This window comes from Cheilinus undulatus, linkage group 1 (assembly GCF_018320785.1).
Source record: "Cheilinus undulatus linkage group 1, ASM1832078v1, whole genome shotgun sequence".
NCBI classification, from domain to species: domain Eukaryota; kingdom Metazoa; phylum Chordata; class Actinopteri; order Labriformes; family Labridae; genus Cheilinus; species Cheilinus undulatus.
Genome location: NC_054865.1, coordinates 38,684,837 through 38,698,374, shown reverse-complemented (window position 1 = coordinate 38,698,374; position 13,538 = coordinate 38,684,837). Strand labels below are relative to the sequence as shown.

Genomic DNA, 13,538 nt, shown 5'->3' with positions numbered 1-13,538 from the left:
CTGTTTACAAATCAAGCTCTTATACGAGTTTTAAGCGATTAGCAAACAGCTTTACAGACTGTTTACCAAAAGCTAACCACAGTAAATGCACCTTGAGAGCCTCAACACACTTCAGTTAAATACCCAGAAGTCCCAATCTCTCAATGTTCTTGGCATCATTAAATATACAGAACAGACCTTTCAGCTTTCAGGGAAAAGGGGATGCTATTTTCATTTTTGTCAACATGTGGACCTAATCATCACAGCAATGTAGCAGCAGTTAGTGCGCAGGATTTGGTTGTCATGTGGGTTGCGATTACACTGGATGAAATTGTGGTTTGCAATTAAGATTATGATATAATAAATGGTATCATGCTCGGCTATCAAGGAGCATGAAGGGATTATTGATGGGTCTGAACTTGCGTGTACGGATATTTCTCAATCCAAAACTACATATTTAAGTAGCATAAAAAATACAAAACCTGAATTTTTAACAGTACTGCTTTCAGCATAACTTAATGTAAAATGATGTATTGTATTGTAAACTTAAAGGCCTTTCTGCAGGCATTTTTTTAAAACCTTTTAATTACTATTTAATACAAAACTAATTGTAGCCTTTTATGTGATGATGTATGCACAGCCTCACATGGTGATTGCAACTGTGATTACATTAATTGTGCAGCGCAAGCAGCAACCTCTACTGGCATGTCCAGTCAGTAACACTGTACTCTAGATCAGGGCTTCCCAAACTTTTCAGCCCGTGACCCCCAAAATAACGGCATCAGAGATTGGGGACCCCCACCTTCTCTTGAGGGGAATAAAGCGCATAATGTTGCACAAAGCAACTTGCTTTTTAGGTAGTTTTTATAACTTTTATGTATATTTAAGCACAAATGTCATTTTGATAACTACATTTTATTTAAATTTGACTCATTTTGACAACTTTTTAACAAAAACACACAAAATGTATTTTTTAAAATCATATATATATATTTTTTTTCCTTTTGGAAAGCATCCCACAACCCCCCTTCACTGTCCCCCCCAGGGGGTCCTGAACCCCACTTTGGGATCCACTGCACTAGATGAGCTAAAGCAAGGTGTTTGATGCTACTAAAACTCTTTTTAGCTAGATTTATGAAAGAGAATGGGATTGATCACAGCAAGTTAAAGTAGAGAACATACTATTATAACTGGGAGTGGACAAGCAATTTCAATTAGTGCCAATGTTTGTGTTTACAAAAAAGCCATGTAAGTGCCACTGCATTCAAATCCACTGCAGCTTTGCATGGGACTTCCCTGCAGGCAGCACAGTAGATTGATACTAAAAGCAACACCTAAAATGTTTTTTTTCCCACCAATTTGAGCCCAGAAAGTCAACACAGCGACAGATGCATTAAGCTCAGTATATTGTCATTGGCTTATTCTTATTTATAAGGATACCCTAAATCTGCTTCTGTCAAATATGATTTTATTCATGTTAGAAGGGTTGTTAGAAGATTTTCTTTTGCTGTTTGTCCCCAACAGGGGATTCAGGTACACATCCTCTCCTACAAGGCACTGGAGGAAGACGATTCAGGTTGTAGATGTTGATGACTTTCTGCTCTATGACCAAAGATTAAGCTGCGCTGTTTTATGTCTGTAACTTTATTAATTACTTCTGCCTGTCTTGGCCAGGACACTCTTGTAAATATGATTTGTAATATCAGTGCGGTTTTCCTGGTTTAATACATTTGAATAATAAAAGTAAAGTGTTATCACATCATACCAAAGTACCAAAAGCCATTTTCTGGCAAGATTGTGTAGGTAGTAAAGACTGCAGTGGCCAAGACAATATTCAGAGACCATGAGATAAAAATTAAAATAATGTCTGGCTGCTCTCAGATGAAAAACGCAGAGACCCTTGTTTCAATAATTAATAACTCTTACATTCCACATCTTCTCCTGCAAACATGAACAGATAGAAGAAAAAGGAAGTTTTCTTCCATGGTAAAGAAGTAAAAAGTCTCAGAAGTAGAGAGCATCTGTTTCAGAGGCCCTCTGCATTGTGTTTCTGACTGTGTCTTACATCATGTAGTGGAAAGGCTGCTGTATACGTCCCGTTGCTGAGTAGTCGCTTGATTCCCGTCTTGTCTTTATCTTTCCGGCCTTCTTTGTAGTACGAACAACGAGCCAGGATGTAGAAAACCTAAAAAGGAAGGTACCGTATATAACAAAAGAAAAAGTCAAAATGGATTATGGGTAGCTCTTTTGCTGGATACATTTTTACTTTATTGTTACAGAATCAGCTGCTAACCACAACGGTCAACCCTCAACAGGTGAATGTCTCAATAAAGTCTGATTGGATCAGGAATATCCACAATAAAGTTAGCTGCTTATAACTCGTGTTCAATTTTTTTAAAAGATATACGTACGATTCTGTTTCTTGTTGAGGGTGGAAAGAAGGTATCCTTGTCATTGATGAGGAAGAAGTCTGTCTTGTTCTTGTCAAAGGGGTACGTGAAGTAGTCCACGGCCGGGCGCATGATGTGCTCCGGTAGGCGGAAAGGGTGTGAGAGCCAGTCCAGAGGAACATCCTGACCATGAGGGATGTCACTCTCTTTGAAGGGAACTTTGATCTTTAACACATCAGCGTATGTGGCCAGAACATCCCACGGAGCGTGAATTTTCAGGAAATATGTCCGCTGGTCTTTGGAGTCCTGGTACAAGTGAAGCAAAATGCAAAGAAAACTCTGTTATATTCATGGATTTATTTAAGTCTGGGATGTTTTGAACTGAGCCATCCCTTTAAGACTTGTTTCTGTTTTGCATGGTGTGCCTCTGCAAACTATCCACTAGATGGTGCAGTTACTCTATGTGTGAATTTCTTACTGATTTGTCCTCTGTCTCCAGCTCCAGTCCAGCTTTCTCCAGGTTGGCCTCAAACTCCCTCCTCCTTTCCTGTGGATGAATAAGCATACCACAAGCATGAGAGCCAGGCACACTCTGATACAAAGTCGTTTAGTTATCAGTAAAAGAAATGAAAGAAACACAGCGTCCAAGGCTCCTCTTCAAACACCAGGCCCTTAACATTACAACCTTTTTCATCAATATCTTTGTCGTACTGCATCTAAACTTTTACGCATAAGAGCTGGTGGTAAAGGGGGGTATGTAGTTTGTGCTTTAGTGGGCGTGGCTCTCACAAAAATAAACAGAGTTAAACTTCCAAAAATACATGAGGAAAGGTTAATGGTCCTGTCGCTGAACACATGTGGAGCGTCTGTCAATAGCTGTGTAACACAATTCAAGGCGTATTAGAAAAGCCAACAACATCACCCAAAATATCTAAAAAAGTATAAGAACAAAAACAGTTAACATTAGCCTAAATTAAAAGGGTTGTACTTACAGTGCCTATAAAAAAGTATTTAACCCCTTAGATATTTTACCCTTTCATTGATTTTATAAATCAATCACAGTCAATATAATATGGCTTTATTGACAAAAAGATTATAAAAAATAAGTCTTTAATATCAAAGTGAAAACGAATTTCTACAAAGTAAAGTGGCTGACCGAATAAATACACTGCCAGGCCAAAAAAAAAGTAGCCACCTGGATTTAACTAAGCAAATAGGTACGAGCCTCCTATTGGATAATTACTGCATGGGCGATTATCTTTTATCTGGCAACAAGTTATTTAACCCCAGCTGATGCAATGAGTAACTTCTCATTTCTTAAACGATGGATTTTGTCTTCCCTAATGGCACGGGCATATTCCAAGATGACAATGCCAGGATTCATCGGGCTCAAATTGTGAAAGAGTGGTTCAGGGAGCATGAGACATCATTTTCACACATGGATTGGCCACCACAGAGTCCAGACCTTAACCCAATTGAGAATCTTTGGGATGTGCTGGAGAAGGCTTTGCACAGTGGTCAGAATCTCCCATCATCAATATTAAAATTAATGCAACACTGAATGAAAATAAATCTTGAGACATTGCAGAAGCTTATCGAAACAATGCCACAGCGAATGCATGCTTTAATCAAAGCTAAAGGCGGTCCAATGAAATATTAGAGTGTGTGACCTTTTTTTGGTGGCGACTTTTTTTTTTGCCAGGCAGTGTAGATGATAATTTTACTCTAATATGCTTACATTTTATAACTGAAGCAGTCCTTTTCCTTGTTTTTCTATCTGTTCAGCTCTGCACACCTCAAAGATCAAGGATATGCCTTTCTTTACTGGAGGCTTTTAGGAAGCTGTGAAAACTGTAATTGATAAATTCAATTTAGATGATCAAATCAGATGCTTACGTCCTCTTCCAAGGACAACAGTCTGATTATTTATTTATATATACATGAGATCAAACTGTTGCTGCTTAAACGTTCAAATTAATCTTAATATTTTTAACTGCAAAGCTGCAAGGAGTGAGGTATAGTTTTTTTAGTTACTGTCTAATGATGGCAATAAAAAGTCCAAACAGAAGAAGCATCACAGTTCTACTAAACTCTCTGCCTCCTTCAGTAACCTCCATCCTACTGTTTTAGGACTGACAACAGCATAATTTAATCTTGACATAGGTGTGTTTTCTGTCATGTGACTTATGACGTTTGATCTTGCCGAGTTCATACTCTGATAGACAATAAGAATTTCTTTCAGGTCACTTATTACACACATCTGTGGAAAATTGAGTTTCTGTCTCACTTCCTCTTTGTAGCCCTGTGCATTCCTGTTGTGGATAGAAATTTCATAATCATGTCACCAACCTCACAGTGAGTCACTGGCAGCACTGTCAAATGCTGAGCAATCAACTGACAGCAGCTTGTAACTTTTCTGTTACTCTTACCTGTTTCTTTTCTCCATCTTTGTCATCCACATAAGACAAGACGAAGTCTATTCTCCGGACTCCGTCTCTGAAGAACACTGTGTCTCTGTTTGGCTGCAACTTGTCTGTCTGAATCATAAAATACGACAAGTTTAGGTTTCTCACAGAGTGGGAAGTGAAAGTAAACACACTTGTAATCCTGGGATATCAGAAATGAAACTTGAAGACAGAAAGAGTTCAGACTCAAACAGTGACAGATAAATAGGATTGGATTTATAGTATAACACACTGAGTCTCAGAATAATACAAGTCAGATCGTCATAGCTGACTGTTTCCCTCTACAGTACATAAGAAAAGTATTTCCAGAGAAAGTTTATAGGGAAGCTGTGTAGAAGAACCACATAAAGCAAGAAAGTCTGGACGCAGTCCAATCACAGCCTGTCATTACACAAAAATAGTCAATGTTGGTGACAAGGTCTACATTTACTAAATCAACTCCTGACTTTAAGCTATGACCTCTACTTCCAACCAACTTATTCTTTTCAACTGGACCTTTTATTTGTTCATGTAAACATGTGTCTTGTCAAAGCCCTGTGCATTCATGTGAGCGTTGTACAACACCAGGCTGTGAAACATCATGAAATCTCTAATCTTAGTCTTTACTATCAGAAAGAAAACTCATTTTGCTAAGTGATGAAAAGCACGTCATATAAAGTAACAAATATGAGCAGTATTTGGTTTGGGGACTCTTTTGTGCATGGCACAAAGTGATTTTGGTTGTCTAACAAATTTTTGCTTGTTAAATTGACACACCCTCGGTGCTAAGTGAGACGCAGGGTCTAAAGAAGTTGGGTTAAGCTTCTTTATTAAACATATGTGTATTGGTATATATCACTAAAGCATTCCTAAAACATCAGAAATAATCAAAGAAGATGCTGTGAAAATTTATGCACTAGGCAAAAAAGCTTATCATAATTAGTTATAAAAATCTCCAGACACACTAACAGGATCAGAGAGGATCTATGTTAATTTACGTTCTGTGAGCTCAACATCAAGTAAAGCTAGTGTGAATAGAGATGCACTGATTCTGAATCAGGGCTGAGGCTGATACCAATGTTTATAATAGATGTTTTTGTTAATACACCGATGCTTGATAAGTGTTATATGAATGTGTAATGGACAAATGAATGTGTAATGTGTTGTATTAACATCTGCGGGCTATAGGTTGTTTGCAATAATGTGATCCCAAATTTCCATTGGGGATAAGGAATTGAGGCACAGCTATCAGGAATGAATGGGAACGTAGGAAAGTTAATACTTTACAGCTCTAAATGGATCTCAAGCTGCAATTATCATTCAAAAATTTTCACATACATTGAATACAATCCCTAAACTCCACAAAAAAGTTTTTTTTTTCTTACAGTTTAACAGATTTATTTGACATGGAGGCAATCAGTATCACAATTTACTTCCTACAGACCTTCTAGATTTGTCTAGTCAGATGAAAGGAGACAAGAGTCTAGAGGGGACTTGTACTAAGCAAAGTGGACAGCTGAGTCCCTTTCACATATAAAAATGACATATTTTGTCACAAACATGCTTTTAATAGAAACTTTGATTCACTATCAACCAAATAAAGCTTTTGGGGTAAGCGACTGAGTAATGATGCGTTCATGAATGAGACTGTGCTAAGAAAAGACTCTTTTATGTGAGTCACTGTAACTACTGTAGCTCCCATTTGAGTGCAAGTTTCCTTTCCTCCATCCTTTGTCATTATGTAATCCACATTTAAAAATCAAAACTGTTGCCAAATGAAGAGTCATCAGATACAAACAACCAGCTCCACTGAGCTGAGACAGATGAGCTTGATATATTAAAAAAGATGGATTTCCCCATCAACACTTTCGGGACACAATAGTAGCTTAAGAACACTTTTCTTTCATAAATTAATGATGTAAAGCACACTGAATGTGTCTCTTGTAAACAATGCACAGTTTAGAAGCTTAAACATAAACGGTTAACCACAGCATGGAGGACCCACTGGATACACTGCGACTGAACCACACCCAGCCTGTTTATCAGACGTTTCCATCCACCAGCAGACTTCCTTAGAACAGAGATGTAGGCGCTGCTCATTATACTGCAGTGTAATCATCTTCAGGCATAATGAGAATATTAAAGACCATTTGATACTCAGCACTGAAAAGAAAGTGATCCCACAGTCATCCATCGCGGACACCTAATACAATTAGTTTATGAGTTAAGACAGATGAAGCATCTGGTTGGTATCACTTTATCACAGTCAGATAACAGGCTCTAGTTTATTTGTGTTCCTGTCTGAGGAATGAGAGGAGCTGTTCGAGACTCAGAGCTCTTATGATTCAGTAACAAGAGTGGTAGTGAGTCAACAAAAGGTCAGCCAAGTAAAACCACAAGTATAAACAAACATATGGCCACAGAAAAACAAATTTAGAAAAGGACATTCAATAAATAACACTTCAATTAACTGTTTCAGGAAACTTCATTACTTTATCATTTCCAATACGACTTTAACACACATACACAACTATACTAAGCTTCAACCAGCTCCTATTTATGAGCTGTGTTTCCACCAAGCAGTACATTTCACCTCAGTCTGCTAGGGTACACAATTATTTGTTTCAACAATCAAAAGTCTGTAAGGGTACCGAGATATCTGATCCATACGGTCCTACTTTTTGGCACCCTTCTGTTTGGGTACTTAGCATACCTATCCAGTCTTAAAGGGTGGAGCTAGACTCACTGCAGTCTGTTGATTGGTTCAAAGAATAGACACTTCCCTTGTGAAAGCAGGCGCCAAATTCCATGTTTTGTATTGACCTAACGGGCTAGCAACATCCTTTTCACTGCTTTTCTGTCTGATTTAGTCATAAACGTGCTTTTGAAGGATACTGTGTTATCTAGAAAACAAAACTTCTTGTAGTATAGTTTATTAAGAGCCGGCTCTTTTATGTGAATAATAGGAGCCACCTCTTGTTTGAGAACCAGTATACTTTATTCCATCCATCCATTTTCTTCCCCTTATCTTGGAGTGGGTCCCAGTGGCAGCAGGCTAAACAAGTCAGCCCTCTCCACAGTGGCATTTCCCAGCTCTTCCTGGAGGTTTCTGAGGTGTTCCCAGGCCAGATGAGATATATAATTCCTCCTCCGAGTCCTAGCTCTAACTGGAGTCTCCTCCCAGTTGAATGCCACAGGAAGACCCCGACCGGTAAGCAACCAGGTGGCATCCTAATCAGACGCCCGGACCACCTCAACTGGCTCCTTTCAAGACAAAGGAGCAGCAGCTCTACTTCGAGCTTCCTCTGGATGCCCGAGCTCCTCACCCCATCTCTAAGGCTGAGCCCAGACACCCTCCTGAGAAATGTTATTTTGACCGCTTGAATCTACGATCTCATACTTTCAGACATCATCTTTTGGCCCAGTAAATTTAGAACTCTGCCTTCTAGCCCAACTCTCTCTTCACCACAGCTGTCTAGTACGATGTCTGCAGTACCTCTGCACCAATCTCAAAGCCTATTCTACCCTCACTTGTGAACAACACTCCAGGATACTGAACTCCTTCACTTGTGGCAAGGACACCCTCCCCACCTGAAGGGAGCAATCCAGCGTTTTCCAGCAGAGAACCATGGCCTTCAACTTTTGTGTGCTGACCCTCATCCAAACTGCTTTGCACTCTGCTACAAACTGCCCTAATGCATGCTGGACGTCCCCTGGCTGAAGAAGCCAACAGCTTCTGTTGACTTTTTCCATTTTTGTCGTTGTTTAGTAGGCATAAAAAAGCCACGTGATCCCTATCTCTAAAAAGAGTTTGAATCCTCATTGCTATGAGCAAGGCTGGATGGATTTTTGCAGTGGAAACACAAGCTAGATCCGGACTTACTGTACCAATCCAAACATTTGTAGAGAACCAAACTGATGCACATGGTGGAAACACAACTAAACACACAAACAGGAAACAGGTCAGGCTCCTTTCAGTGACATAGGTTGCTAGATAACCAACAGAGAAACAGGAAGTGTCTGTAGCATTGAGCTATTGAGTTATAAGGTGTTGATTAGTGAGCTGTACAGGTGTTGGTAATGCTGATCTTTAACCTTTGACAAACCCAGGCTGTCTGTATCCCTTCCTCAGTCGTTGTGCTAAAGAGAACATGGTTGTGTGCTGTACACACCACTAACAGTATCTATCTCATACAGACTATGGTACAGACAAAATCGTATGATGGAGCCTCTCCTCCACTCTGCAGAAGAAAGATCAGAACTTACTTCTGAATGTCCGGGAAGGCTCGCTCTTTCAGATAATGGAACGCCATTTCCGCTGTTTTCATCTGAAAAAGAAAAAAAGAGTTGGTGTTTTATGAAAAGAGTCTTTAAACTATTCATCAGCACATCAATACTTTCTTTATGTTTTGGCCTGTGACCTAAAAGAGTGTTAAAGGGTCATGTGTTCAGTCCCAGTATTGACTCATTCAGTGGATGGCTGTTGGATCAGTAGTTTCTTATAAATATATATTTGACTACACTCAAGAAAATGTCAGACAGACCCCTGAAATCTTTGAGTGAATTGTTCACACATGACCCTCACAGCACGAGACTATGCATGTTGGGTTCCATTTCTATGTGATGTTCAAACAGAGATACATAAACTGCAGATTAGTCTGAATCTATTATGACAACCCTTTTACCCGATAGCAATGCTACATGTATTCTGGCATGTTCATCCTATCAGTAAATGGGGAAAATAATGGAAAAGAGAAAACATAAAGAAGCAGTTTCATTATGTTCATGCAGAGAGCACACTGATTACAGGCTGGTAGCAGGAAAAATATCATCATCCCTGTCTGCTCACTCTTGGTAATTTTCCTGAATAATTTTACTGTTTACTCTTCATACAGAAAATATTATGGGGATCTGACAGGAAAAAATTGGGTAAAGTCAGGAATCAGAATGATTTTTTTTTTTGTTTTAACAAAGTTACAGGGTAAAAAAAACTTTAATTTAAGAAGCTACACCTGCTGCCACGTGGTTATTTTCCTCTACAAACTATACAACTGCAGAACTGTGAAAGTGCGATGGTGGGTTAAGATGCAGGACTGAGATGGTTTCTGTGAAAGTGTGATTTGTAGGGGTCTCATAAGCAAGGGATCGACATGGGCCTAAATGACCTTGATATTTTAACTCCAAAATATAGCCAGTTCATACTGTCCAAGTAGACACTTAGAACCCTCTCAAAGCATTCTTGAGATATCCCATTCACAAGAAAGGGATCAGCATCAGGTCCATGAACCTCGGCCTAAGTCACATGACCTCCAAAATTGATTCTGTTCACAAATAAGTAAGAGAGAGCATGTGTGCAAAGGGTGAAAAAACCCTTAAAGTATTTTTGAGATATCCTGTTTACAAGCAAGGGATGAAGATGAGGCCCAGTGACCTTTGACCTTGGACCTATCGCATCCAAAGTCCAATCAGTTCACCTTATAAGCAGAGTGGACTTTTTTGCCAAGTTTAACACGCATAAATTTGTAAAATAAAATCAGGTTAAACCTCTGATTAGGGTAGGGGTTAGGGTACGGTTAGGACACCAAAAGGTTAAAACCTGACTGTAAAACCTAACAACAAAACTGTACATATAGTCTACTGAACAGTCTACTTACAGAAAAAATAGTATCCTCCTTGGAACCACAATGCAGGTAATGTAACTACAGCTAGAGCTAACTGAGCTACGTTCGCTTATGTTGCTAAAGATAATTCTTTTAAGGGCTGTAAGCTATGTACCTAAGTTGCCAACATAGCTTATGTTGCTAGCTTTGCTTTAGCTTATTTTGCTTAGGCTTATGTTGCTAAAGCTAGAGTTGCTATGTTCGCTTACATAGTTATGTACAATGCTGGTGTAGCTATCTTAGCTTTCTCTGCTTGGCTAAATCTAATGGCACCACTGTTCACATAAAACAGGAAATGTGGTAAATTGGAAAATGATGCCACATCCATCTTGATACTGGTGATGCATTTGATAGTAGTGGTCGGCAAAAGGGATGTCTGAGAGCTGCTGTCTGCAGCCAGAAGATCCTTAAAGGGTTTTTGAATTAATGCATTCATAAGCATGGTATGGGCATCAATCAAACTTAATTTATAGTGCTATGAAAACGTATTTGCCCCCGTCATTCTTTTTTCTTTCTTTTTTTTTGCATGTTTGTCACACTTTAATATCCAACTTTTTTTTTTTTGAATTAGACAAAGATGACCAGAGTAAAAAAATGGAGGGAAAGGGGCATCCAAACCTACCTGGCCTTATGTAATTGACAGACAAATGAATAAATGGACAAAAAATACATGTTCTCCTCTGCAGAAAGTTCAGCTAAGCTGTGTTTCGCTCTGTTTAAATCCATGCAGGACGTTTGGTATTCAGGATAATAATACCGCCTGCTCGGAACCAAACTGTCCCTTTAAGAGTAATCAGCTGGCCAATAATTGTTACGGCTTCTTGGTTATTTCAGACAGACTCTATTTAACAAGAGCCCCATAAAAATCCTGCAGGCTTTTAGCATCATCTTCAGGTACAGACTGTTGCCATATTGTGAATCGTTTATATTAGCAAAGAGACGCACAAAGGCGGCCGTAGACTCACGCTCATCCACACACACATGCACTCCTCTCCATCTTTAATACAATGACACTGCATTCCAGCAGCACCTCCCTCTAATGGGAGACCGTGCAGGGAATGTGCTCCATAGCATTGCTATGCATGCTGCCCTGTTAATCCAGAGTGGTGGGAAAGCGGCACTTCCTGTGGGGGTGGTCGAAACATGCATGAGGACACGTCAGTAAAAGGAGGAGGGGGCCCAAGGGGGGGGGGCTGAGGTCGCTTCTGTACCAGAAGTCTCATCGCCACATAAGTCAGCACACACAAAGGACACAAAGATCTCCAGCCTCCTTCAGCTTCCACACAGGCAGCCAGCGCTGATTAGAGCCAACAATCTGAAGGACAGCTGGACGAGCCAATCAGAGAGAGGCTGTGGTTTCTCCATGAGGGAGCTCAGTGAAAGGCTGGGACAATCAGAAAGGAATGAAAACACGCTATATCAGTCAGATCTGAGGAATCCCTAAGGAATCACAATGACAGAGGGCTTTTGAGGTTCATGGGAGAGAATTTACTGTGCAGCTGTATCCATCTTTATCCTCTGTGCAGCTTTTCGCGCTTTTCTTTGTCCTGTCTTTTCCCGTCTGTGCACAGGCAGTTATCAGAGCCGAGTTTAAGCAAACAGAAGCATGGGGCCAGCAGTCTGTTGTACCTCCTTTCACTGAGAGAAAAATAAATGGAGAAATGGGTCATGTACACACATAGACCGGCTTTGTTTAACCGAGCACTCATGAGCATGAATGTTTGTTTACTAAAAATAACTACAGTATATTTAAGTCGACATGAATTCACTGATGTAAAATTATCTTGGACATTGTAGCTTTTCATGCAGCAAATGAGGCACAACTAAACAAATCTAAAAGCACACTAATGCACTGTTTTCTAACACACTTTCGAGCAATGCAACCTAATTACACTTCAGCAGCTGTCTATTTACAGTAACTGATATTCTGCTGTGCACTTGCCCTGCAGCAGAATGCCAACTTACTGAGAAAATATAACAGTTAACCTCAAACTGGCTCTGAACTAAAGCACCACTTGAAACCATCAACCATTCAGGAATCTGTGCTCCAAATGATGCCTGGCATGGCAACTGGTGTAATAACCCAGATCAATTTAAAAGTAACTTTTCCTTGATGCTTCTGATTTTATGACTAAATATGGGATTTGGATGTGTTTACAGCTTTCTCCAGGGATTACAACTCAAAAATGAGCATCCTACAACTGAAAACAGGAGCAGAACTTCACCTGGCATGAGGCCCTAGTGAGACTCTGCCAAGGACACAATCAACTGGTCTAGTTTCCAAAATGCCCTAATTATATCCAGAAACACATGCAAAACACATGCATGAGCTAGAATAGAGCAGTGAGAACAGGAAGCCAGTGAGACTGTTTCCCCCTAAAAACTGAGATGATCACCTTAGAAAAATAAGACTTTGGCAACATTTTTACTAGTGACATATGGACGATAGAATTTTTTAAGTAATACGAAGTGCTTAAAACCTGTTTCAGTTCCATCTCTGAAAAGCTGAAACTTCGACTTAACAATTTTTTTTTTCATTCCATACTCATCGCATTTATACCTCACTGGTAAATAAACACTTTTGCCTTTCAAAATCAGCCTGTAAATATGTAACTCAAGCTTTTGTACATTAATATTCCCTCTCAGCCAAAACAACACAACCTCCAGTTAAATATCTACAAGACAGTCTGCCTGCAGACCTCCTCTCTCAAACTTGCTCCAAAATTAGTTTAATAATTGTAATTCAATATGCACTCTACATGCATAACAGATATAAGAAAGAAAAATGTGAATTCTCACTTGACAAGAAGAAAGCACGCAATGGAGAGTACTGTTCTCCTCTATCCCACCAGCTACGCTGCGCTTAGCTCCATTTACACCCATGCAGGTTATCAGGTATGCAGCATAATAAATAATAAACAGCCTGGCTGCAGACCGCTGTAAAACTAACATTGCTGAGGCTAGCATAACTGTGTAGCTACCTACGTAGCTTATGTGGCTAAAGCTACCTTTGCTATCTTGGCTTTCATAGTTATGTTAATTACATAGCTATGTTAGCTACATTA

At 39.6% G+C, this 13,538-nt stretch overlaps 2 protein-coding genes across 4 annotated transcripts in view; one reads left to right on the top strand and one right to left on the bottom strand.

The window, feature by feature from the left end:
• The window catches only part of igdcc3 (immunoglobulin superfamily, DCC subclass, member 3), a 142,291-nt gene that overhangs the window by 22,951 nt on the left and 105,802 nt on the right, over positions 1-13,538 (top strand). The window lies entirely within an intron of this gene.
• ano5b (anoctamin 5b) overlaps positions 1-13,538 on the bottom strand; it is a 39,797-nt gene that overhangs the window by 11,496 nt on the left and 14,763 nt on the right. For all 3 annotated transcript variants that reach the window (XM_041791619.1, XM_041791704.1, XM_041791783.1), the window contains 5 exons: positions 9,080-9,141; positions 4,799-4,906; positions 2,848-2,916; positions 2,391-2,675; positions 2,045-2,164 (listed from right to left, as the gene is read on the bottom strand). In XM_041791619.1, coding sequence (XP_041647553.1) covers positions 2,045-2,164; positions 2,391-2,675; positions 2,848-2,916; positions 4,799-4,906; positions 9,080-9,141 — 644 coding nt within the window. The remainder of the gene's footprint in view (positions 1-2,044; positions 2,165-2,390; positions 2,676-2,847; positions 2,917-4,798; positions 4,907-9,079; positions 9,142-13,538) is intronic.